The 27,900-nt window shown below is 39.8% G+C and overlaps 1 protein-coding gene across 2 annotated transcripts in view; it reads right to left on the bottom strand.

The window, feature by feature from the left end:
* Positions 1 to 27,900, bottom strand: part of CYGB (cytoglobin) — a 72,526-nt gene that overhangs the window by 13,334 nt on the left and 31,292 nt on the right. The window contains exons 3-4 of one of the 2 annotated variants that reach the window (XM_063292946.1): positions 19,968 to 20,199; positions 14,774 to 14,905 (exon numbers count right to left, since the gene is read on the bottom strand). In XM_063292946.1, the coding sequence (XP_063149016.1) occupies positions 14,774 to 14,905; positions 19,968 to 20,199 (364 nt within the window). Of the gene's footprint in view, positions 1 to 14,338; positions 14,906 to 19,967; positions 20,200 to 27,900 lie in introns of those variants that run through there. The other variant, XM_063292947.1, reaches the window with a different exon arrangement.

The raw sequence follows: 27,900 nt of genomic DNA, 5'->3' as shown, positions 1-27,900 counted from the left end.
TTTTCTTGCTGATAAGGGCAAGAAGTCCATCTTCTTCTAGCAGCATCCTACAAGGAAAATGGATGATACCTTCACTTTGAAACCAATTTATTCAGCAATACAAAGTTGTTGCATTGCCTGAAAGACCTTGATGTATCAGTGTTCATTGTTCTGTGAATGAGGCTATGGTCACACTAATGGGATACTATGCCCATGAAAATCAATTCCCAAGTTCCATTATAATGCACTAGGGGTGAATCTGAAACGGGCAGATTTGACTTCATTGGTATCTGGGTAGGGGTGGGGGGTGGGGTCAAAATAGCTAAGACAGAGGACACAACATCACAATCCAAGCCCTGCCCCTTTTGTACAAAAGGAACAGGGCTTGGATTGTAATGCCATGTCTGCTATCTTGCCTGTTTTGACCCCCTTGACATTTTATCTGTCATGGATTTTCTTGCTAGCATTTGAGAAGTGGTCTTGCCTTCAGTTTCCTACATGTAAAGCAAAAATGAGTAGCATACTGATCTGTTTGCAAAGTGCTATAAGAATGATAAATTGAGTGGTCCAATCCAAATTCAAAAACATTCTGTCTGTTTACTCTATTCTAATAAGTCATTCTGTGTCATTTCAAACAGAGGAGGCATATTTGGTCAGCTACGCTTGCCTTTGTTGTTGGTAAAAAGACACAGCCAAGAAAAACAACGGAGAGATCAAATTGGATTTGGGCGAAAAATGTTCCTGACTTCTGGGGGAAAAAAATGGCAAAGAACTCATTTGTGTTGTTGGAATGTCAATTAATAACTACAGAAAACAGTATCATTTCCCATCAAAAAGATACTGCACAGCTATTTCCTCTGTATTTCCTCCCTGGATTTTTCTCTCATAGCAAATTAAAAAAACATGCACAAACAAGACAGGGAAAAAACAGGAAGATTACAAATGGAAGACAGCATCATCTTAACCCAGTGTAAAATTTCATCAGTACTGTGGCTCAATCTAGCCTACACAAAAACTCAGGAAGTCTCAGGAAGAAATGTATGGTGAGAAAGAATCCATGGACCATCCCAATGCTTGACCATGGATTCTTTGGCACCATCCCACTTTCTATAATCAGGAGCTTTGAGGAATATGGTGACACTTCAGTAAACACAGCACTATTTCATTGGCAGGATATTGTATGCATGCAGAATATGGCCCTGGATGTAGAAGATTATGGCTCTCAGTGCAATGTGGTTGAGATGATAATCACATTGTAGTATGTGATGCGAATTGACCTTTAGGCCCATTGATCCTAGTTGGATCCACACCAGTGGTTTACGTAGCAACAATTTTCTATCCTATCCTAGGCTCTCTGGAGCCTCTTAATCTCATTCATGCAAAAATCCTGGCCCTGGCCATTTGAGAAAGCTTTTGATGTTAATCCGTCTTTCTCTTGTGTTCAGACTGCATGCAGGATGTGGTGAAAACCCACAGGATTACTTCTGCAGAACACATTCACTGTATGGAAATGCTGATTCCTTGCCTTTTAGGGATCTGCATAAAGTACAAGTTTAACTGGGTAATTCCCAATGCTACAGAACTTTTCCCTTCCCCAATGGTATCTCCAAGATGTTTTGGTTGACTCAGTCCCTTGTTTTGGCTGTACAATCTGTTACTGAGTTTGTAGAAGAGAAGATCAGAGACACATGGGAAAGGAGAAGCAAACAAGTGAATACTTTTGAGTTACTTTTAGCCACTGAGTCCCCTCCATTTCTGAAAAAAAAGAAGGATTTACTGTTGACGTGTTTCATGAAAGAGCTCTGATACTGTCAGGATGACATAGGAATGGTCTGAAGGTTTCGCAGAATGTTATTTTGCCATCTTCATCTTAGTTGAATGTTTTGGATTAAAAGTATTAAAACTGGAAATATGGCAACATGCTCCTTTTCATCATTTGGGGCCTCTATTTTCTTCTTATGGAGAAAGTGTATAATCAGGTAATCTGGAACTATCAAGCTGGTATCAAGGAAGCTAAAGCTCAGAATGAGTTGAGGTTAGCAAAGGATGCTATAAGATAACAAAAATGCTTTCCTTAAGTATAGAATAAAAGGAAAAGAAAAAAAAAATAAGTGTACCAACTGTTCAATGGCAAAATGTTAGCAGGTAGCCAAAAACAGACTTTGCTCCTCAACTCTTAACTTCAGTTTAGACTGTAGTTCAGCACACTATTATACAATCCCCTTGAAAATTATGAGGAGCAAGATAAAAAGGTAGGGTTGAAGCTTGAGATGGGTAGTGATATGGTCACAGATGAGTTTAAATCTCCAGGACCAGATGAATTGCATCCTAGGGTACTGAAGAAACTAGCTGATGTTGCTAGTGGCTGAACTCTTAAGTGTTGTCCTTGAGAACTCCTGGAGAACTGGTCAAGTACTAGATTTCTAGAGGAGAAAAATGTTTTTTTTTTTAAAAGAGCAGGAAAAGGAAGAACCCACAAAAATCCAACCTGACATCAGTACCTGGGAAATTCTATAGCAAATCATAAAGAGGTTATTTGCAATCACTTTGAAAACAATGCAGTAATTACCAGAAGCCATCATAGATTTATTAAGAACAAATCTTGCCAGACTAACAATATCTCATTTTCTGATCAGGTTAACTTTCTTAATAGATTGGGGGAGTATTGGAGACATACTATATCTTGACTTCAGCAATGCATTTGACAAAGTGCACCATGACATGCTGCTTAGCAAGCTTGTTAAATGTGGGCTGGATGGCATTCACATTCAGTGGCTTGCATTCAAAAGTACATATATTAATGCTTCCTCTTCATTTTGGATAGATGTATTGAATGGAGTGCCACATGGATTAGTCCTGGGTCCTGTACTCTTCAATATTTTGATTAATTATTCCAATAAAGAGGTGGAGGGAAAGCTCATCAGGTGTGTAAATTACAGTAAATTAGATGAGATAGCTAATACCCTAGAAGACAGAAATAACTTCCAAAATGATTTTGCTATTAGTAGCTACTAGTAACTAGTAGTTATTAGTAACTATGAAATTTAAGAGAAATGAGTACAAAGTTCTTCACTTTGAAAACAAAACCCAAATACAGAGGTACCTAATTGGGAAATATCTGGCTTGGTAGTGCTACTTGTGTGAAAAAGGATTTTGCAATAATAATAATAATAATGATGATAATGATAAGTGAATATATGCTAAAGTGTGATGTGGCTACAAAAAAGGCAGATCCAGTTTTATCACTGCATCAATAGTGGTATCACTGTTCAAATCATAGGAAGTAATAGTTCCACTTCATTCTGCCTGTGTCAGACTGTATCCAGTTCTGTGTGCTGGACTTTAAGAGTAACTTGGAGAAATCAGAACAAGTTCAGAGAAAGGTAACAAGGATAATCATCAGACTACAAACAATGTCTTATGAAGGGAAATTCTTCAGCTTTGAGAAAGGCGACTAAAGTGATAGCACTCTTCAAATAACTTCCACATTACAAAGAAGTTCCAGAACTGTTCTCTTCCATTTTATAGTACAGGACATAAAATAATGGATTTAAGCTAAAGGATGGCAGAGTTCTACTGAACTTTAGGGGGAAAAACTTTCTACTAGCATGAGCAGTTTGACAGTGGAACCAACTACCTAGAGAAGTGGTGGGTTCCTTTTCATTGGGTGCATTCAGGTAGAGCCTAGATAGCCATCTCTCTGAGATTATGGATCTAATGTGGATTTTTGCTCTGAGCAATGGGTTGAGCCTAAAGGGCTCCCCTTACCTCTGTGATTCTGTGGTCCTTCACTTCAGGTAGGCCTAAGGCTTTTTTCATTGCAGTGTTTCTCACACATAGTTTATGCTTCTAAACATCACCTCTGACTCTCTAATTCCAATGCTCATTCCAATGCTGTTGTCTACCGGTCACTCGCCAGCAGATTTTTCTGGCTATCTTAGATGCAGATGTCCTTGCTACACAAGTATTTTCCAGGAGCCTTCAGACATTAATTTAAAATTGCCAAAAGCATACCTTGCTATTTGACTTACAGTCTGAGGAGTACAGCCACACTGGTGCTGGGTTTTTGCTCTTGTCATGGGGAAGAAGAGCCAACAGGAAATCAGTTGCTTTTCAAGGAGTTTATGCATAGCAGTGTTTCAGCAAAGCAAGAAAAAGAGTGTTTGTATAACGAAGTAGAGAATATGGTTGGACTGCAAATCAACTTACTGTATATGAAACCTTGCCAGATAACTGTATTTTAATCAGCTGCCCTACTTCTGCTTAGTTCTGGAGTCTTATTTTGGTTTCATAGGATCCAGAGATTCTACTACAAAAGAAGTGACATGTTTACCCCAGCAAAAATATCTGCTTGGCAGTTGGGGGAGGATTGTGAATAGCAGCAGAAGTACCTCATGTAAACTGGCTTGATGAATCATGTAGTCAAAGAGCGGGTGCAGGAACTGACATCATTGTGTGGGGCAGATGACCTTTGACTGACTGGGATCATGAGATAAATGATCAACTGCCAAATAAACAAGGACAGGAATTTGCAGAGCTGTTACTATCTGCCCCTAAATGCTATAGAAATATTCTTGAGTTTATATTTGATGTATTCAACTTCCAAAACAATAAGCTGCTTACTAAGCGATGACCCAGCTATTGCTATTATTGCTATTTACTTATTTATTCAATTTATATAGCTGCCCATCTCACATATGTGACTTTTGGTGGTACATCTGCACACAACTAAAAAAACCTACCATCTGAATCCATGTCCTCTATTCCAAAGCATTTTTGGCAATATATCATGGAAGAAAAGAAATCTCTCTCTCCCCCCTTGCCCCCACCCCCCGTTCTCTCTCAAACTAATACTGGACTTTTTCACTGTTCTCTTTGTCTACCATCCTGAGAATCCTGGATAAACTTGAGGATATAGTATTTAATATGTGATAAATCAATAAGATGTTAAATGATGCTGAAATGATAAGGCAGGGGAAAAGGCTTTATCAAGTTCTATTTTTATTACAGTATACAATATCTCCAATTTCTGGATCCCCATTTTCAACAGCTAGACCATTTCCTGTAAGACCTGTTACCCATGGCAGAAAGTCAGCCGTATTCTATACATAATGGCAGTATATAATCAAGAGTTTGGGATTTTCTTTTTTAAAAAGTTGGTTATTTATAACCCATGCTTATTATTTATAACTAGTGAAGATATTACATAGAATCTCAGTCATACAGGTTTGTATAGAGGAAATGTCTCAACAGAATAATTTTTCTTGGCTAAGAAGATTTGCACAAACAGAACATTTTGAGGAAAAGTAATTTTCAGTGCATTGCTTAAATACAGCTGTGGCACCAAACACCTGTCAGCAATGACAATTCTGACTGAAAGTTGACCTGGAAGCACCTTTGCAATTAGTGAATTCATACTGAGTGATCAATGTATAAGTCAGCTCTGCATATCAACAAGGAAAAACTATAATTAGAACTTGCTTTTAGTTTTCAGCAATAACAACGGCTAAGCAATGTGCACTGTCAAAATGTTCAGTAATTAATAACTGGTGGCATTCTTCAAGTTCTCTCAAGCTTATAATAGCCATAGCATAGAGTTCATAATCTTTTGAATTTTAGACCTAAAATACTTTTATGGCTACCATCCAATTTATTTTTCTGATTGTAAATGTGTGTTTTTAAAACTTGTTTACTATGTTTATATATTATTTTTCAGTTCAGAAAGTTTTGAAAAGATAGCTTACAAAAGAAATTAAAGTCAGCAGCAACATCTAAAATTCCTGAAACTAATTAATACAAAGCAGCAGCAGCAGCAAATTAAACAACCTGGAAAAAATAGCAATACAAACCATATTAAAATACTTGACCAAAAAAGATATGGTAAAATACAAAATTCTTTAACAAGCACTAAAAATAAAAGGAGAGGAAAATGGCAAGCATATCAGGGAAGAGTATGAAGGAAGTCCAAGACAGCTATTGAAATCTCATGGAACAGAATTTAGCCTTTAGAATTAAGGGCCTCTGGAGTCAGATGCTACCTTCCAGTACTAATGCTCTAGAACTAAGATCACAGCCTGGTTGGTTAAGAAATCATACAGAGGCCAGTGCAAATACAGTAAATTAAAATACTGCCTGGTGCCCATCAGTAATTAGATGTGACATGCTGTGTATCAGCTGAAGTTTTGGAACTATCTTTAAGGGCAGCCCCACATAGAGCACACAACAATAGTAACCTAATCATGATATTACTACGAAGTATTATATTTTCAAAGTACGGGCAGCCCAATTGTTGAATCAGCCCAACTGATGACACATTCTGGGTCACAACTCCTACTTGTAAATCTAAGAGCAAAACTTGAACATTGTTATTTAGGCACAGGCTAGCCTGAAAAAGAGCAGACATTTGCCAGACAGCCCCAGTTATCCATTCTTGTACTGAACTTGCATTTATTGATCCTCCCTTAATTCACCACCCACTTCAGAGATTTGTTTAGCGAATTCTCTGCTAGAAATGGATCAGATTGAAAATGACGAAGAACCTTGCAGGATGGCTGCTATGGGGAAGAACCACCATCTGCCACCACCACTTTTCGAAATCCCCCTTCTGACGTAGGAGTAGCACCATTACAAAATAGAATGTTACGGTAGCAGTTCCTAGGACAGTCCAGAAGAAGACCAGTGCAGATTTGATTCAAAGCAGCACTGCTCTTTTCACTCTCCCACCTAGGTTGTCAGTTACGACACTTAGGCAAGTTCCTCTAGACCACGTTGAATGCCTGGCAAAAACGGATCATAAACAGCCACCTTCAAGACTCCTCTGCATTGTTCCAAATTTTAAAGGTTAAGACAACAAGTTTGAAACTGGCAGAGTACAACTGGAATCTAAGATTATTGTTTTATTTTGTTCTGTCTTATGTTTATTTTATTTAGGAAATGTATATGCTGCCCACATCCGTAACAGTTTTTAACATGCATTGGAGCATTTGATGGGGATTTAGCCTATCTATGCCAGAATGACTTAGTTAAGTGATATTCAGGCCTCCTGAAAATATCTTTGGGGACTGGGTATGCACACATGTACAGTGGGTCTATCAGGTAATTGTATCAATAAATTGACCGGAAGGGAAGGAGAGAGTTAAAGGCAGTCCTCTGCTTCCCCTCCTGACTCAGAGCTTTCCTTAATGAACTCTGCTGAAGCTGGGGAATTGTGAGTCCTTCAGTCGTTCTTAGGAGCTGCTAGACATGTGTACGTGGAAGCTTGCCCCTACTTGAATGTGGCATAATCCCTGGATGAGCTGAATTCCAGCTCTCTTCCCACCACAAACATTTGAAGGGTGTTCCCTAGCCTCTAGAGTGCTATACTTTGCTTGAGGAACACCAGCCTATGGGTTCGCAGATGATCCAATTAATTCAACCCAGAGCATGTTATTAAACACAAGCCACTAGAACTATGCAAGGCATTTGACAGAGTAAACATGATATGATGCAATCTATGACATATCTACGGGGCACAGAGAAAACAGAAGAGATAAATGAAGTCTGGTTTCCAAGAATTTTCTTCTGATGTCAAAAGAAAGGGAGGAAAGGCTTGGAATCCAGATATGAGAGCTGCATGAAACATGGAGCAGCTGTCTCAATGTGTATTAACAGAATCATCAACCAAAGTCATGATTCAATCTTCCTTCTTGCTCTTCTCTCCTTTTGATTTCCCTGTTTTTAGAATTATTTACTTGGCAGATTTAAACTTGAGTTATATATCCTCTTTATATAAAACTAAGACAGATTTAATTTTTTTAAATAATGAAGGTAACTATAAACATATTTCTGAAGATGTATATGTTCTTTCTTGGTGGTACATAGTTTTGCAGGTTGATGATACCAAATGCTGTATGCATCTGGATTCTGCTTAGTAAATGGTATTTCTGAAAAATAGCAGTAACAATAAACAAGTATTGCAATTTTTTTAATAATATGGTTTTTGAAAATTTAGATTTATTAAAGCTTGCAGCTAGGAACAGAATAGCCCAAAATGTCAGCTGTATGTTAATTTGACAAGCATACAGTTATTTTTCTTTTCCTGATGGCCTTTTTAAATTCTGCCAAAGTACCTAAATGTGAAACTCAGTTTGGTTTTCAGTATACACCTTGTGTAATGGTATATGGGAATGACCTTGGGAGACAGGGGGAAGAGCCACAGCCCAGGGAACTGTTGGACAAGAGGCAGCTTAGCTCACAAAAGGATTGTGGGTATGACAAACATCTCAGAAGGGACTCTCCCTTGTTTCTTGGGCTGTAAAGACAACAGGGGAGAAATATGCAGACTTGCAAGGTTCTGTTAATGTAACCTTACAATAAAGTGGAATTAGTTCATCTGGTCATGCTTCATCTCTGGACTACCTCACCAGGCTGACATCAGTCTTGCAAGTCTGAAAGTACATTTCTCTCCCATCACCATTACAGCCCAAGAAACTAGGGAGGGTCCCTTCTTTGTCACACCCACATTCCTTTTGCGGTCTAAGCTGTCTCTTGTCTGACTGTTCCCCTGACTGTGGCTCCTCCTCCTGTCTCCCAAGGTCATTCCCACAAACCATTACACCTTGCCATCTCTGACTTTGAGGTGTCATACAACATGGGGCACCAAGCTTGTGATAAAAATGGTGTTGGTATGTTTGAAAATTCAAGTGTCTTTTCCGTGTTCTCCCTGCTATGTGTGAGCTACTTAAACATGATTATCATGGTTTGTGTGGCTGAGAGAACGTTTGAAAGATTCAGTTATATGGTCCTACATCCTCTTTTGGGAGTAATGCGATTTCATGGGAACAACTTGAAGAATCAGTTCCTATATACATAGTTGGGTGATCTAAATACAACTCCATCCATAGAATATCTGCTTGGAGACATGCAGTTCTCACGTGGCCAGGAGAACGTCAAAAGGATGCCTGAATGAGATACTCCTAGATTCTGGAACCCTGCTGAAAAATGCCAGGGTTCTTCTGGAAACGTTTATTATTCTCATTACTGAAAATTTAGCATGTCAACAACTTCCGTGACAATTGATGAAAACCCTTGGAGGGCTTACACCTGAAGGCAAACTTAGTGTTAGCGTTCTAGGCAGCCTACAGGGTTACTTGATCTTCGGTTTTGTCAATCCTCTTTACTCTGCTGTAAGGATTGAATGGGATTATAACAAGTTTTCTCTCCACAATTGTTCTTGGAAACTTCCCAACTCTGTAACTAAATGTTCCATGAAAACATGGCAGATCCAGGACCACACTAGAATTTCCATTCAAACCTTATAATGTTTTTGGGCTCCTTTATATTTCTCATCGTGTTTTTTTTAGGAGTTTCTTGATATACATCTTGTATGTCTTGATTAGACAGTCTTTGCAGATGGTACTGGTTCTGTGGGTCTGCCTTTTAAAATGATGGAAGAGGAGTGCACCACCCAATAGTCCATATTGTATTATTGCTGTAATTATTACTGCCCAGAGTTGTTGGATTAAGGCAATATATACATTTAGCCAATCAGAAATGATCAGTATTGGAAAGGGGAGCATACAATTGTATATACTGTATGTTGCACAGAGTATTTTTTATACAAAAAAAAAAAAACAGGAACAAATCTGGCTCAGTATTTTGTCATATATTTCTCTAACTGTTCTTTCGTTTATCTTTGATGCTAGTGATTATTATATCATTTTGTGGCATTGAGGACATCTTGACATGACAACTTTGCAGAAATTCATAGGCAATTCCAATCATAAATGATTTGATCTATCAGCTGGGTTGGAGAGCTTAGTCAATTTATTTCTAGCTCTGCGTAGATTCACTTCAAGCTGTAGCAAAGCTGGGTCTCCCTTGTGCAAGGCTGTAATTCAGCAGAGTTTCTGGGAACCCTGTTTACCCATTGTAGCAGCTCTTGCCTCATCTCATCTCCTGGCCCTTGACTCAAGGCAGTCATTCATCTCCTCACCCCCTCACCCCAAACTTCAGCAGCTGGATCCTGGTATCTGTCCACCAACATACATTTCCCAGACTCCAGCCATCACAACAACATGTAGCCATTATTACTGCTATTGGGGAAAGTACAAATCTTGTAAAATTGAAAAAACCTTGACAGGCACATCTTCACAGTGTGCACAAGTCTTTCTCTTTTAAATATGACAAAGGAACAGGGTCTTTGCAGCCAGCTTCTCTTCTCATGTACTGAGAGGGTTAATAGGAGAAGGCTACTAGTAATTAAGGTTTTTTCACTTTGTGTGAAGTGGAGGTGAGGGGATTTGTTTTGGCTCCTGGGTCTGTGGTAGCTCAGATGGGATACTGAACAGATGATATTTTTGGTACTTCCTTATTGCTCAACTGGATGGTGAGCAATGACCAGCTTATGGGATTCTTTGTGTGTATTAAACATTTTGAGATTTGTAGAAGTGACAGCTCTACTGTTTGAATGACCCAACTGTGTCTCCTAAGCCATAAAATAAATGGACCCAATGCTGTGAGGCTTGAATAGATAGAATTCAGATCTCGCTTCCCTCCCAAGCCTCTTCCATATAATCTCATTTATACAATGCACAAGAAGTGAGAACAGATTATGCCTTTATCATTTCACCAAAGGTTGTTAGGAGGGTGGATTTAGCCACTAGGTAATTTCTGATTTCCTGGCTAGACTCAGAGACGGAGGATTTTCTTTAATTTGGGGAAGCAACAGCCTCCCTAGAGAGGCTGGTTTTCAGTTATTCTGCAAGTTCTAAGGAACTGAGGATAGTGCTCAAGAAAAAGAAAAAAAGATAGGAGGAGGAGGAGGGCTGCTTATTAACTCGCAGAAGGAGGTCCAGATCCACTCTCAAATCATTTCTCTGTAGTATTTTCTGAATATGTGCTGAAACCCAAGATTTCAGGCAGCAGTTAGTAAATCAGTACAGTGAATTCTTCATTTTAATGGACTAATTGAGTTGAGGGGTGTCACTTATTCAACAAGGTCTGCTAAATAGGAAATTCCATTACTGCAGCATTTAAAATTGCCAAAGAAATGTGGTCCCATGCATGCAAAGTCCATGGTATTAAGGTTTCCTAAATCAAGGTTCTAATATAGTTTACTTAGGCTGACTGTATTGATTTTTCTTGGAATTCCATGTGTGTGATTTCCTACTTCTTTTCCAAATAAATTCCTTTTTTGTATTTAGAGTTTTGGCTTCATTGGTTTAGTAAGAGATATTCTTATTAAAACCTTATGCACATGCAAAGTTGCACAGCTATCTCTTGTGTTTCAGAATGGACACCAGGTTTGTCAAGCATTGCAATTCTAGGTTTTGGGGCAGAAAAATACAAAGCTGTTCTCCCCCCTCCCTAGTTTTTCTGTAGGTGGGCTGAAGGGAGACATCTGGATTAGAAGAGCTAAAACTCCCCAGGTGAACAGAGTAAAGGAGAATCAGGAAGTTCAGCCTGATTGGTGCCATCTTGTCAAAAGTATCTTCCACCTGACAGTCTGCGTGAAAAAAAAGGGATCTGCGGGGGAGCAGCAGTTTACACTATTTCTCTTCCTAATCTGTAAGCGCTCCCATCTGAATTCTGAGATAGGTTTTCATAATCTGTTCCTGAACATAGGCTTTGGCTTCTTATTATATTTCAATGTTGGAAGTCCTGGCAAATCTAGCATGCCTCATTAGCATGTGAATTAGCATGTAAATTGAGTTGTCCCACAGTGCAACTCTGAGGAAGATGTTTGTTGCCACTCCCACTCTCTCTCTTCCTCCTTCTTCCACTGAGAGAAGCACACAGCTGTGTGCTGCTCTCCTCCATTCTGGGCACCATGCGGTGGGCCCGGAATTCCCCTTTTTTTCCACACAGCCCTTGGCAGCAAAATAGGGCTGAGGGTTTAGGGCAAACTAAGTATTTAGAAAGAAAAGAAGAACAAAGGAACTTTATCTTTTCCACCAAGATGGATGTAACAGAACTAACAATACAGTCAGTAAGAATTCTTTTACTTATCTTAACCTAATCTGTCTAAGCGTGTAATTCTTTATGCTTGGGAGGGCTGAATGTGTAAGATCAATAACCTGTGTTTCTCTGACATGCTCCTTGAAGCTATTTTAAGATAATTTTCTTTTTCTGTGCCAGCTTCTCAGCTGTGTTATAAGCTCTGCTCCATTTCAGTGGTTCTAGCAGGCCACTAAACTGGCTTCATTTAAAACATACAGCCATTCAGTTTCTAAGACCTTCTTCATGATAGTTTTAATTTAAAAATAAAGATATTTAATTTTCTTTTTAAAAACAGTCTGTAAATCACACACAAATGTGTCGAATGCAACCTTCAGTCTATCCTTGCTTGAACTGGGAGAGGCAAAATATAAACTGGAAAATAGTCTTGATAATTACCATTTGGAATCAGTCATTGTGTCTGTTTGATGGTGTTAGGAATTTCTGGCTGTCTACTTCAGAGAGTAGAGTATAATTCCATTTATCTTAGACACACATTTCATTTGGGACTGGAGCAAACACCCAATTTTAATTGAGTATTCTTCAGCTGGCTAAAATATTTTATGAATTTAGCATTGGATTTTCAGTGCGTTTATCTCACTAAGAATATAAAATTATTCCCCCCTCCAGCCTTTATCTTTCAAACTGACCGAGACTATATTAAGGCACATTATACTAAAATAATTGCTTCTCTCATTTTCTTGTAGCAAAAGCTGGATCTTGTCCTGGCCATGCCTGTTTTAATTTGCTTTAGTTGCTACAGAGGGCTGGTAACCAGTGTTCCACATGGCAATGGAGAAAGGGAAACCACTTGGGTTATAGGAGGGAATAGGTGGGTAGAGTCTGGACTGACAGATTTAAGTCTTGGTCTCTGATACACCATTTTATTTACTGGACAATATGCAAGAAATTTGGAATAGAGAATTGGAGTATTTATATTTCCCAATGAATGGATTCAGGCCTTACGGAATGTTAGATATGTTTCTTAAGACTTAAAAACTGATTAGTTCACCAAAAGAAAAAAAAAAGGAGGGGGGGAGGTCTATTGGACTTCTCCAAACATGTTTTAACAATATTGGCTTTTATCTTGTCTATGCTGGAGGCATAAATTTGAAGGAACTTTGGTATTTATGTTATGGGCATGTCCACTTGGGGTTGAATCCAGGGCTTTTCAGGGGCCTCATGCTGCCCTAGGATCTCAGGTGGTGCACCACTGACTTAAAATACTTTCAGCAGCCAAAATCAATTATTTCAGAAGTAGAAACTCGTATTATTCTGCTGTTTCTTTGACATCATTTAAAGGAAGCCTGCCCATTGTCATTCTTGGTGGGGCAGAGCTATGACTTCCCTTCACTCTTACTGAAGGAATGTCAGTCATGAGATACCTAAAGCAGATTCCAAATGAGGAAACTGTCAACAGTACTGAGTGAGAGGATCCTTCCCTTTAGTACTTAGTAGTATGGAAAAGATGCAGCTGGATTGAGACTTTGCAGACAGGTGCCCCATTTGTGCTACCTGTTGAAATCTGATCTGCAGCACAAACAGTTAGTAGCAGTTGTTCCAAGGAGTGGAGGGTGTACCTATATGTATATATAGCAAGCTTATTCTAGCCAGCTAAACCAGACTTTTCTAATAGCTTAGGAAAAGTCAAACAATATCACACCGTCATGATATGCCTTGTCTTCCTTCTAGCTGCTACTTCCCATACATGCCACTTTAAAGACTGCACTGCCTACCATGTGCTGATTCATTGTGCAGGCAGCATTGCCTGTGGGAGAGCATCCAGAGCCTTGGCACATCCTTTCGACATCAGCCTGGCTGACTAATTCTTTGTTCTGTCTAACCCAGTATGAATCAAGACTGGAAAGGGAATCCCAGTGCACGCTTCTAATATCTTTGAAAATAGGCCAGAACTGACATGCTTTGCCACCTAAATAGATCACTGAGGTGAATCACAGGCTTTCAAACACTGTAAATGAATCAGCATCAGTAGAAGAACAAAAATATATCTGAGTTTGGAAAGAGATGAAGTTGGATGATTCGGTGGGCAGAGATCACCTGATCTCTTATTATTTATAACCTAGGAGGTTTTTAATTTTGAACTAGGGATCTCTCTAAGATTTCTGGGCTGTAGAAAGACTGCAGACAAGTCATGTGTATGATAGTAAAAATTACCAGCCTGATAAGACATCATGCCCCTCCATCAATGAAAGATGTGTAGGATTAGACTTTTTTCTTGATGATTTGTGATCTAAATACCTCTATTAACATCAGACTGAAATAAGTAAATCTGAAATAAGTACATTCTGAAAGCTATTACCATAAACTAATAGCTTTCAGAATAGTAACCGGGTTCTCCTGAAGCAAATAAAGAGTCTTGCAATACTTTAAAAGAAAAGATTTGTTGGATCTTTTGTGGATCATTGCCTACTTTATCTGATGGAAAGGACTGAGATCCACAAAGGTTTATCCAACTATCAGCCACTTTTTAAGGTGCTACAAGATTCTTTACAAGATCCATATATTATGGGCGCACAAAACCTCCCACCGTATTATTAACAAACCTGGTAGTTCTAAAAGCCACAGTTAAATGCATTTCATCTTCTTTATGCTTCATAATCTCTCTATACTGATTGCCAAGAACAAAAGGTCAGGCACTGAACTTCTTCTCGAGTACCGACAGAGCTGTGCCTATGAGCCTACTGCAAGGATGGTGAAAGGGTGACAGGTCATGAGAACCAGGGTGCAATTGTGCAGAAACCCCTGCCCTGCCATATCACACTCCCACAACTGAGTTTGGAACGTGCATCCAGCCCACCTCCTTGTATGCAGCTGTCACATGAGTGTAGATGAGGCTCCTCATCTTGGCCCAGGCTCTCTGAACCTCTGGAGCAGTGAACTCATTGGCATATTCTTCTGCAAGCACTTCCAGCAGGATGCCAGTCAGAATCTGGGAGAAGGATGAAGATGAAAAGTTAGGAGAACAGAATTTCTCAGTCTCCTCCATAGCTTCAAAACTAGGCATGACCAATGGCCCTTTTTCTTTTCTGTTATTGCTTTGGCTGCGTGGTGCCATAATGGAAATTTATTCTTAGGTTCTGTGTAATACCCAGCAGACTGATAACAAGGTAATTAATAAGAACATAAAAACAGCCTTCCCTAATATTGTGCTTCCCCAATATTTTAGACTATAGGCCTTTTCATTCCTGACTATTGGCAGGTTGTTTTGGGCTAAGTGATACACCTAAATAATTTGAGGCCCTAGATAAAACGGTCTTAATTCCCTGATATTTAGATGATTAGGTTACTTCAATTATGAAGCACAAAACTAGAAGTGCTCCTTTACTTCACAACCATTTTATGCTTCACAATTGTGTGTCCATTCTTAGTAGACTACAAGTATGTACCTGATGCTCTGAGCATGTATAGTCAGGCTATGCACACTTTGAAAATGATTCAGAAGAAATGCCTCAGACGTTGCTCAAGCATGAGCACAGCACATTTTGCTATTCATTAAAGCAGACTGATGTTTTATTTTAAGGTTAACTTGAGAAAAAGTTGTGGCTGCTTTATCAGACATTCACTTTAATGTCTCAGCTGCTTATAGCAGCCACAACTGCTTGAAAAATAAGCATTTAGTTATATTAAAGTTGGGCTTGTTTACTATTTTCCCCATCTGACACTTCCTATGTGGCCATTTCAGCAGCCTGTGGGCCTCTTAATTTCAGCCCCAAGGTTGCACCGCAGCTTGTGCTTATGAAACTGAAGTCCAAAATACAACATAAAGAGCCAGTTTGTCCTAGTGGTGAAGGCACCAGGCTAGAAACCAGGAGACTGAGAGTTCTAGTCCCGCCTCAGGCACGAAAGCCGGCTGGGTGACCTTGGGCCGGTCCCTCTCTCTCAGCCCAACTCACCTCACAGGGTTGCTGTTGTGGGGAAAAGAGGAGGAGGAAGGAGTATTAGGTATGTTCGCCGCCTTGAGTTATTTATAAAAATAATAAAGGCGGGATAGAAAACAAACGAACAAAGTAAGATCAATAGAGCAAAATCAGCAATAAAATGAGATAACCAAATCCTTACTAAAAGCAAGGAAATTAAAATGGTGCTTTCTTGATGTTGTGAAAACATCAGTCTGCATGCCAAGCAAGTCTCCCTGGAAGAGAGCTGTACAAGGAGCCACAAAAGTTAAGATTTTTGGTACGGTCGTTGCTATCTTCAACTCACATAAAGTCATCAAGAAAATGGCGTCTCTAGATTATCACAAGGCTTGGGACAGCTCATGTGGAAGCCGATTTTTTTCAGGTAGCTACCTAAAGGTTAAGTACTTGCATTTGGAACTGGACAGAGAATATTTTCTGCACAAGTGATACGTGTTTCAGTTACTGGTTCTAATTATTACTTTAGCAGCTGCATTTTGTGTGAACTACTAGAACTGTGAGTGCTTGAAAAATGATTCTGAAAGTGCTTTGGACTTCATGTGAGTGCAGTAATTTTTGTTTGTTTGTTTGTTTTGCTATTCATTAAAGCAGCCTGACTTTTTCCAGGCTTCTTCACAAGCCTGTTACTTCTGGTCTGTCTTCAAAGGTAGTCCCACGCACAGTTCACTACAGCAATCCTGGCTGAAGATTCCCACTGCATGAATAACTCTAACCAAACTATTTCTGTCCAGGGGAGGCTGCAAGTAGCCCACCAGTTAGCTGTAGATTAAAGGTAATGGAATTACAGCGTAAAAGAGGTTAAAATAAAACATTTGAGAGCATTCATAATTTAACTTATGGTGGGCAGATCTGATATTCTAAAACTATGTTGCAAATATTCATTATTCATTGCAAATGGATAAGACTGTTTCATCTTTTCCAGGGTTTTTCCAGTTTACCTTTTAATTTTTTTCTGGGTCAGGAGCACCCTTTAGAAAAACAAACAAGCAAACCAAAATCTGGGCTTTAGCTACCACCACCATTGCCTAAGAATAACCACTGACAATTTTAGAAAGGAAAGAAAATGCTTTGTAGCATGCCAGCTATGTTTTTTGGTTTCAGGTTTTTTTTTTTTATCATGATAAAAGTATATATTTTTAAATCAGCTGGGCAGGTCACAACATAGTACTTTGTGTCTGATTGCCAGCTGATATTCTGGGATGCATTCTGCCAATCTTCTACCTGTCTGTTCTGCTTTGGAGCTGTTACAATCTTTAGTCTCTCAGCTGGGAAACTGTTGATATTTTAGATCAAGCCAAATCTAAAAATGCTAGGAATTCCTGGAAAGTTGGCATTCTGCAAATCAGCCATCAACAAACACATAGAGACAAACCCTATTTACATACCATTTTTAAAAAGACACAACCAAAAGTCAAGGAAAAGAACAAACAGCCCAGAGCAGCCAACACAGTGCCAAATAAACATAAAAGAAACAATACCGTAATCAATGAACCATCAAAGGAGAAACCATATCCCAGCCAAGACTTTCAGGACAGGCTATTAAATATAAAAAACCAGCACTGCACTGGTGATGTTAGCAAGCCTGGTAACAGAATATCTGCAGGAAAACCACCAAGCTCAGTGTACAGGTGTTCTTTTTGGGACCAAAGCACCATATAGGACATTGCGTTGACAAGGGTTTGATCCCAACATTTAGTATTTTTGATCATTAGGTACACATTTCTCCATGGAATATCAATGTCAAATCTTTTTAATGTTGAAATTCCTCAAAAAGTATGTGAATTGTAATGATTCTAGAAACCAGTAACAAAATATTATCTATACCATAATAAAGTTACCTTTTTTAGGATTCTTAGTGGAAATGGAGAACCATTTCAGTCAAATCAATTTCCTGTTTGAAGTATGGATATACCTTATTCAAGGGGAAGTGATTGAACATGTCAAAAATACAGAGCTTTGTACAGGGGCTTTTGAAGACTCTTGAGAGGTTATAGAACAAAATGTTTATTTGAATCCCCTCTCTTACCACTACATTCTATATCAGTATAACTTATTACCCATTGTGATTCTCTATCAAGTATACAGGCAAATTCAAAACACTGAAATAATTCTTGTGATAATATTAATTAATTAATTAGTTTAATTAATTAATTAATTAATTAGCCTTAAGTGAAAAGTATTGATCTATTTAATCATTTAAAATATTAAATCATGTTTTGGATAGGTCCCCTTCCACATTCAAGGCCTATTACAATATTGTGTTGGACAGCTAGATTCCAAGTTATAATGTGCAAAAATAGTTTATTTCAGTTCTTCATAATTATTATCTAGTATGGCATCGGGTTTAAGGATGAGGCTGTATAATCTATCAACTAATCAAAATTATGATGCATCCAAATTTGTGGGTAATTCATTTGGCACTCTTTGTTCTGCAGGGCACCTGCCCTCTGTTTTTGGCATTCTTTGATCTAGATTTCATAAGTATTTATGAGAACTAGTGGGTGAAATTAAAAATGTGTCCATGTTGAAGGACAATCATGGTATCATCATCTGTCATTAACCAGAACTGTGGCCAATGATAGATCTAGAGTTCAAAGTCAATGCAAACAGATCTGCAATAAGGTGAAGTTGCTCCAAGTGCTCTATTTAGGACAAACTCAATAGCTGAGATCAAAGAACATGAGCAAATAAGGGCTTATGGGGCTGAGATCTTTTAGTAGAAAAGATTTAGCTCACAAGAATTGACAGAGGAAATCTATCTTGGAAAAAGACACAAAATAATGATGTCTAGAGAGTGGTATATGCAACTGCATTATTTTCCATCAAGTAAGTTTAAAGACCTCTAAAGAAGGACAGAAAGACAGTCTAATCTTCTCAATCTGACAATGACAGCCTGATGAGTAACCTTTCAAATAGCACTTAACCCACAGTTTAAGAAAAATGTGTTAGGATAGAAGAGATTAATTCAAGCCTGATTTTGCTGCCTCCCTATGAATAATGGAAAAATGTTTATGTATTTGCTTGTCTCTGCCCTTCCCTTATATGTACTGTTAGGATATTGCAAACAAACTCAACCCACATCCTCATGTTAAAACAAGCCTAGTGGGAATGATTGTAAACAGAGGGCCTTAGTATACACATTTAGTTTGTTTGTGGATCTTACAAGTAAACTGAATACTGATGACCACACAACAAAACTAGATATGGATTCCATGATTAGGATTAGATGGAGACTAATCCTGCAACATTTAAATATTCCAAGATAATAAAACACCAATCTGGAAATCACAATAGATTGTATCAGTGAAATTGTCATAGTTATTTTTTAAATTTTATCGTTATGTATACTGTTGACTTTGAAAAGTAGAGTCCTATATTTATGTTTTTCTGTGTGTGTTCTTTGGGGAATGTTATGCTTATATAATTTAAATATGATTCTATTGCGTTGCGTTATTCCAGATATATTTATTACTATATGCTATTTGCAATAAAATTATTAATATAAACAGATTGTTTTGTTTTTGAATAGTGTTTTATATGCCCTGTACCAAGTTCACACTTATTTGTCATATTCATGCATAACAAATGCAGCCAGACATGGCATGTTAACTTAAAAATACTTGTTTCATTGCTTCTCTTCTTTACCTTGTGCCCAAGCCCCTATTCTATTTTCCAGAGTATATAATCAATTTTCCAGAGCAAAATATAGCACCTATGGAGGGTTTCTTCCCACTTCAGGTTTAAATGAGTACTGGTAAGTGTAGATTTTAAGAGAGCATTATAGTCCTTCTGAAGAATATATCTTATTTGAAGTGATTTAGATAGGTAATTAATTGATAGCTGCCTTGTAAAATTTGTATCAATCCTAAAGTTACCCATCCACTACATCACTGGATGTGTTAAAGTCACTCATCTTAAAAAAAAGATGTTTCTGTTATTCACCTCCTTAAATAATAAGGACCTGATCACTCCAGAGAAGACTACTAGCCAGTCAGTATTACTGTTTTATGTCTACTTTATTTGTTTGGTTTTGGATTTTCTTATCAGTGTTCAAGGACTTGATTTTGCCCTTACCTTAAAGTAGACTGGGTCGACTTTGTGCTTGACAGCATGAGCTTTGCCCACCAGAGCTAGCACAGAGGAAACCTTTTCGGAGTCATAGATGTTCTCCACCACAGTATTAATAGCCCCCATGACTCTCCTGGCATGTTTACGCAGCTGCAGACTCCTTTCCATCTCGAGTGGATCTTCCATGTGCTTGAATTGGCTGAAATACTGCTTGGCAGATGGGAAGTTGACGAAAAACCTGCACAATGCCAGAAAGAGAAGGCTGCCAGGTTAGTTTGGAAAACAATACGTTACAATGTGTTTCGTTACAATGTGTTTCGGGGGAGGGTGGGCAGGAGAGAGTCCTGGAGGTGATTTAAAGTAGGGATTTTGAGAGGGGGGCCTGGTTTACTCACATCCTTAGGGCAGCTTCTCCAGAGCACTAAGCACTTTAACGCTACCGTAATGTCAGCTTTCAGACAAATTGTAATCAGGTCACCAGAAAAGTCCATTTTTGAGAAGGAATTTGGGGAAGCCGATTATTTCATGAGGATCATTTAAAAACTGGAAGAAGCCTCAACTTCAAATGATTTTACTGTGGAAGTAAAGTAAAAGTAAATCTATTTTTATGTGGAAGAGATGGCTGAAAGCTTGGGAAAAGGTCACTATGTGAATGAATCAGAATTTCAGGCAAGTTCTTCCCTTCTACTCCCAAGTCCATCTTTTCCTTGGAAAGGTTCAAAAGCCTTGAACTATGTGGCATAGAATGGCAACCTGGCTTGTTCAAAAATGGCTTTGAGAATTGCTCCCTGATGCTTGCACAGTTTGCACTTCAAGCAAATTCCTGGTAGGCCAGTTTCACTCCGAGACAGGTGGGAGGAAACTAGGCCACCTCAGCTCTTTTTGATCCTGACTGTCTCCTCCACCCACACACGACGACAGAACAGCAGATTCTTTTGGTTCCACTTGATTACGCTGTTCCCACTTGGCTGATCTCACATAAGAGGTTGCCAGGGAAGCCGTGTGAAGCCGCAAATGGAATAACCGTATCTCCTGCTGCCTTTCCTTAGACATCTGGGATTCATCAGCCTGCCTAAAATAAGTTCTGATGTGTGAAGAGTGTGTGGCAGCAAGAGGATGGGAAAGATGAGAGACAGAGGGCGGGGGTGGGGGGGCAGGGGAAGGATTAAGTGGCTTTATTTTGCCTTTTAAATATTCTTTCATTTTCTTTCTGATCCAATCCAAATGCCTGTCTATCCAATTGATTTTGACAGAAGAAAATGTGTGCCAAGGCTGCTGTTGACTAAGTCTCACTCTCAGGTTTCTCTGCAAAATGCTCAGGTACAAGCCTGCTCAGTGCTTAATTCTGCCAGCAACAGTGGTCTCCCCCAGATTTTTTTCAGGGACAAACAGCAACTGTCTGATAGATGGTCCCAAAGCAACCTGCCCCCTTCTCGAAAAAGAGGTAGCCAAGCAAATGAGGCAAAATGTATGCCAAATTGATATCCTGGTAGAATAACGGTTGTGTTATAAATGAGAGGGGGAGGAGGAAGAGGGGGAGACAAACCAAAGGATTACTGCCTCCTCTAATATATTAATTAGGACCAACCAAAATGGCAGAAAAAGTATGAAATCTTTGGAGTTCTATGGAACACTTTCTCAAGCAAGATGTTACAAAAAGCTAGCTGCCCATGTTAATATACACTTCACTAGAGATACAGAATTCAGCTGGGTCAGTATTAAGTGAAAAAGTAACTTTGTGACCAATCCTTGCATTTTTAAAATTTTATTTTATCTATTTATTTATTTATCAAATTTATTACCGCCCATCTCCCCCACAAGAAGGGACTCTGGGCGGTTCGCAATAAAAACATTCAACCACAATATAATATAAATACTACACAATAATGTCAATAAGCAATAAAATATAAACATATTAAAATGGAATAGAGTCCAGATGGCTAAAATTGTCTCTCTGTCCGTGAGCAAAACAGGGGAGTTCTAAGGAGCTAGCCATCCCCAAGAGGAACTATTCTCTTTCCCGCCCCAGGCATGATGGTAAAGCCAGGTTTTTAATTTTTTGCTGCAGTCCAGGAGCGAGGGGACCTGCCTTAACTCCGGGAGGAGAATGTTCCAGAGGGCAGGGGCTACTGCATTGAAGGCACGCTTCCGCAACCCTGCCAGATGGAACCCTTTAACAGATGGGATCTTTAGCATGCCCTCTCTGCATGCCCGGGTAGGATGGGTCAATGTGATGGGGATGAGACAGTCCCTCAGGTAGCCTGGTCCCATGCCATGTAGGGCTTTAAAGGTCATAACCAATGTCTTGAATTGGACCCGGAATCAAACTGGCACCCAGTGCAGCTCGCGCAGTAAAGGTGTTACACGTGCCACCCCTTGGGCACCTAAAATTACCTATGCAACTACATTCTGGACCAGCTGTAGCTTCTGGATACTCTTCAAGGGTAGCCCCATGTAGAGTACATTACCGTAGTCTATATGGGAGATAACCATGGCATGAGTGGCTGTTCGAAGGGCCTCTCATTCCAGGAAAGGGCGTAACTGGTGCACAACACAGAGTTGTGCAAAGGCCCTCCTGGCCATGACTGCCACCTGCTCTTCGATCAGGAGTTGTGAGTCCAAGAGGACCCCCAAGTTATGCACCTGATCTGTCTGGGGCAGTGCGACCCCATCCAGAACTAAAGATGACAATTTCCTAGAAACCGAGGAGCCATTAACCCACAGCCACTCCATCTTACCAGGGTTCAGCCAAAGCTTGTTGTTCCCCATCCAGGTCCCCACAGCCCCCAGACACTCGGAGAGGGTGGTCACAGCATCACTTACTTCACCCAGGATGGAGACATATACTTGAGTATCATCAGCGTAGTGATGATACCTCATCCCATGGTGACAGATGATCGCTCCCAGTGGTTTCATGTAGATGTTGAAAAGGAGCTGAGAGAAAACCGAGTCCTGTGGAACCCCACAAAGTAGGGGCCACGGGGAGGACCTCTTGCTCCCTATCAACACCGACTGAGACTGATCCTGGAGGAAGGAGATGAACCAGTGCAAAACCAAGCTGCCCGCCCCCAACTCCCTGAGTTGGTCCAGAAGGATACCATGGTTGATGGTATCGAAAGCCACTGAGAGGTCAAGAAAAGCAAGGAGGGATGCACTGCCTCCATCCTGCCCACTACAGATCATCCATAAGGGCGACCAATGCCGTTTCCATCCCGTAGCCAGGTCTGAAACCTGACTGAAAGGGGTCTAGATGATCCATTTCATCCAGGATCCTCTGGAGCTGCAACCACCACTTTCTCCACCACCTTCCCCAAAAAGGGGAGGTGGGAGACTGGACAAAAATTGTCCAGGATGGTAGGGTCCAGGGATGGTTTCTTGAGGAATGGGCACACCAGCGCTTCTTTAAAGGCTGCTGGGAACACCCCCTCCCTCAAGGATGTATTCACCATCACCTGGACCCAGCCACATGTCACCCTCCGGGCTGCATTCACCAGCCAGGAGGGACATGGGTCTAATTGGCAAGTGGCAGCATTTACAGACCGGCATTTACAACTTTCACAGGTCTGTAAAGCAAAAGAAAGCTGAAGTAAGCCCAGTCACAGTTTCACATAGTGACCACTTTGCTTAACAACTGAGTTGCTGGTCCCAATTTTGGTCACTAAATGAGGACTAGTTGTATATACATTTGTCTCTGTTGTTCTTCCCTTGTGATCAGATTTCTTGTCTCAGAACAGCAAGTCTAATGTATATTTCCACTTCTGTGTATACATTACAGAAGCTGTGTTCTATTTCACCAAATGCATCCTCTCTTTGAAGGGGTGTTCTGTCTGAATGAGTGTGCAAGGTAAGTCTAATTAAAAGGCCTTGAAAAAGGGAGAGTGAGGAGCCCTGAAATTGACCATCAACAATTAAGAACTGGACAAAGCAGGCACACACGTCACCTAGTTATTGTGATGAGAGCTGTACCTTTTCTTATCTAAATTATGGATATTATTTTAAATCTGCTTTTGTAGATATATATTAGTAGAGACAAATTTTATGTAAATCCTTTTTGCTTGTGGTTACCTAACTGACCGTGCTGATTTATATGAATGCATCCATGTCAGAGTTTTACTTGTTCCTCGTCTGGTGTTAAGCTGGAAGGTCGGGGTTAACAATTTTGAAAAGGAAGGCAGAGGGCACAGTGGGAAAAGCTTTCAGTGACACTGCAAGGTAAGGGTAGTGTGTGCATGTGCACATATTTGTGTGCAGATACACATATTAATGGTGTGAGATTCAGTCCAGTTTTAAACGTAGGTAGGAAGTGTGGAATCTGAGAAGACTCTTTACTGGAGACCCTAGAGAGTTGGTTTCAGAGCACTGAGTTAAATGACCACTAGTTTGATTTAGGGGAAGGCAGCATCAGTTCATAGGATGTTGCCTCCCTAAGGCATGTAATATAAAACCCAATCAGCTATGTTGAGCTATTGCTGTCTGCTCTTTAAATAGGAAGGAAACCAGCCCAGCACATATGGATTGTGAGGAATGGATGCATATAGATGTATAAAGATGGGAGCTGCAACAACATTTTGCAGTACCGTATGGAGGGTTTCAAGACTCTAACACCCCATTCTATTTTTGCCATCTTTCCCCCCACCCCCACAATGGTCTTTCCTCCCATCCTGTCCACTAGGGCTACATCCTACTTTCCATCCTCTTTTGGACATTTTTAAGGTTTTCCCTTCTAATGTGGTTATATTTCTGCAAAGAAACGGGTGTGCTTTCTGACATCCCCTCTTTAAGCATGAGGGGTGGCGTCTGGACTATACAAGCAAGTGCACGTACAGCCAGAACGTCAGAAGTGAAGGTTTGACACGGCCCCTTCAAAAAGCATGCCTTGTTAATCTGCTCTGTTTTGCTTCCCCTGAATTTCAGCTATATTTCTTACGAACCTTCGAGAATCATTTGAGCTGGGTGGTAAAGAAATACATGCAATTAATTAATTAACCATCAGCCTGTGGAATAATAGCAGGGAGTGAGGATCAAGCTGAAACTTTCTTTCAACTCAGCTTCCACGTGGAGTTCCCCATGGGGTGGCTGCAGGGGAAAAAAAAAATCACCCCATGGTGGGAGAAAACCATTGTGTGAATCCAAAGCTTGGCAATAACAACAACAAATATTATTGTATGTTACTGGAAGGCTTTGCAGATCTAATCTTTGTTATTGCACAACATGGACAATTAAAATTGATAAAAGGCAGATGTCAAAGTACGGATTCTATGAAATTCCTTCTCTTATGAATTCCATTTAAGCATATGGCTCCTGGAAGGATATCTCAGGGTCAGAGAAATTTTCATAGTTCCTTTCTCTGAGGTTGAAGAATTCTGACCATGGATAGATAAGTCCAGTATTAGGGACCATCTCATCCCCATCACATTGACCCGCCCCACCCGGGCACGCAGAGAGGACATGCTACGGATCCCATCTGTTAGAGAGTTTCGTCTGGCGGGGTCACGGAAGCGTGCCTTCTCTGCAGTAGCCCCCGCCCTTTGGAACATTCTCCCCCCGGAGTTGGGGCAGGCCCTCTCGCTCCTGGACTTCCACAAAAAAAATTAAAAACCTGGCTTTGCGATCATGCCTGGGGTGGGAAAGAGAATAGTCCCTCTTGGGGATGGCTAGCTCCTTAGAACTGCCCTGTTTTGTTCATGGACAGAGAGAGAATTTTGACCATCTGGATTTTATTATATTTTAATATTTATATGCTATTGTTTATTTATATTATTGTATAGTATTTATATTATTTTGTAGTCAAGTGTTTTTATTGTAAACCGCCCAGAGTCCCTCCTTGTGGGGGAGATGCACGGTGATAAATTTAATAAATAAATACATTAGAGAAATCTGTTTCAGTATTTGATGTAAACCTCTGAAATCTGTTCTTTTAGAGTTCTCTAGCATCAAAAAGAGGCAAAAGGAGATGACAACGGGCAATGGGCCTGCTGGACTTTCCAGTCAGATCTTCAGACCGGCTGCAAAGCTACAGCACTTTATGAGGTGGCCTAAACATGAAGTGTGATTTCTCTGTTGAATGTAGTTCACAGAAAGAATGTTTCCTATCTCTTCCTTGGTCCTATTGGCAGCGATTAGTGTTCCCTTAAAAGTTAGAGGCCTTCCTGAATCAAAGATGTGAGTGTACTCAAAAGTGGAGAGCACTCTAAATCTGACCTGCTTTTTAAGTACGTCAGTGGGGCAAAACATAAAATATTCTGATCATTAACTTTCTTAATTTGTTTTAGCATTCAAGCTATTATTATTTGGGTGCTATCTATTGGGAAATCCAGATTGAAACAAATGGATCCCAGATAAGAATTGGCTGTTGGACAAGGAGGGATTGCTAAAGAGAAGCCATACAAGTAGTCCTCACTTAACAACCATTCATTTAGTGATGGTTCGGACTTACGACGGTGCTAAAAACCAACTTATTGCTGGTCCTCACACTTATGACCGTCACAGCATCCCCATGGTCACGCGATCACAATTTGGGCACTTGGCAACTGGTTCACATTTATGACTGTTGCAGCGTCACATGGTCACATGATCACCAGTTTAAACCTTCCTGGATGGCTTCTGGCAAGTGAAATCAATGGGGAACCATGTGATTCACTTAACAACCAAGTGGTTCGCTTAATGCCCATGGTGATTCACCTAATGACCACCACAAAAAGGTTGTAAAATGAGGTTGGATTTGCTTAATGACTGCTTCACTTAGCAACTGAAATTTTGGTCCCGATTGTGGTCGTTAAGCAAGGACTACCTGTAAATTTGTGGATTGTGTCCTCAACAGCAGAACTTGGGAAATGGTTCTATTCAGATGAAAGATTTCTAGAAGGGCTGAGAATATGTTTTTGAGTTTGTGTATCTTTCGAATAAGAAAGAAATTCCTTCAGTATGCTGGAAAAGTGATCTCAGGATTAAACAGTGCTCTATATTTTAGTATCCCTGTCATTTCTCCAGTATTACTCCCACTAGTGAAATATATTTGCCAATCTGATAGGCTAATTCTGGAACAATTTAGAATGGAACCTAGTAAGTCTGTGTAAATAGAGCAAATTTTAATCCATGAACATCATAAAACAAGAATCTTTAACCACAAACAAGAGCCACAGGCAAGGGTGTATGCATTTTATATTACAGCCACTATGTGTAAAATTAAGCCCTTTTGAGTATCCCTGTTCTCTCTGTGTATGTGTGTGTTGTTGGTGGTCCTTCAAGTCATTCTTCATTCCTGATGCTTACATGGACAAGGCCCCATGCAGATTTTTTGGCAACTTTTTTGAAAGTGGTTTGCCAATACCTTCTTTCTAGGGCAGAGAAAGAATGACTGGCTCAAAGTCACCCAGCTGGCTTCCTGCCTAAGGGAGGACTAGAACTCAGGTTTTCCTGCTCCTAGTCTAGCACCTTTAACTACTATGCAAAACTGGCTCTCTGTGAATGTACGTATATATGTTTATATGTGTGTTAGTCATCCATAAATTGAATACTGCATTTGCTTCATCACTGCCACCTCTAAATATGCTGATACAATATATGGTACAGATGTGTTGCTCATTCTAGTATATAAATTGATATAATCCATTAATAATGTTCAGGAGATATTCCCCATAGATTCTGTGGGAACAGTTGTTTTCAATTTCTAGAAGTGAAGAGAGAGAACTGTTGAATTAAAAGCAATTTCAACATAATTACATCATGGCAAATAGGACAGTTTCTAAGGATCAATAAAATAACGTTCTGAGGGAATCTTGGAAAAGTTGGGTAAACAATATTTATAATTGATAAATAATCCTCATGCTAATGAGGAGCAAACCTTATTTCAAGTGAGGAAAAAGCTGTCCCTATTTTGTTTGTTAACAAGAAGAGTCTGTGTTTCCAGAGTTAACCCAATGGCGGTGGTGGTGGGGAG

This window comes from Candoia aspera, chromosome 2, assembly GCF_035149785.1.
Source record: "Candoia aspera isolate rCanAsp1 chromosome 2, rCanAsp1.hap2, whole genome shotgun sequence".
NCBI classification, from domain to species: domain Eukaryota; kingdom Metazoa; phylum Chordata; class Lepidosauria; order Squamata; family Boidae; genus Candoia; species Candoia aspera.
The sequence above is the reverse complement of the archived record's forward strand: the minus strand, read 5'-3'. Positions and strand labels throughout refer to the sequence as shown.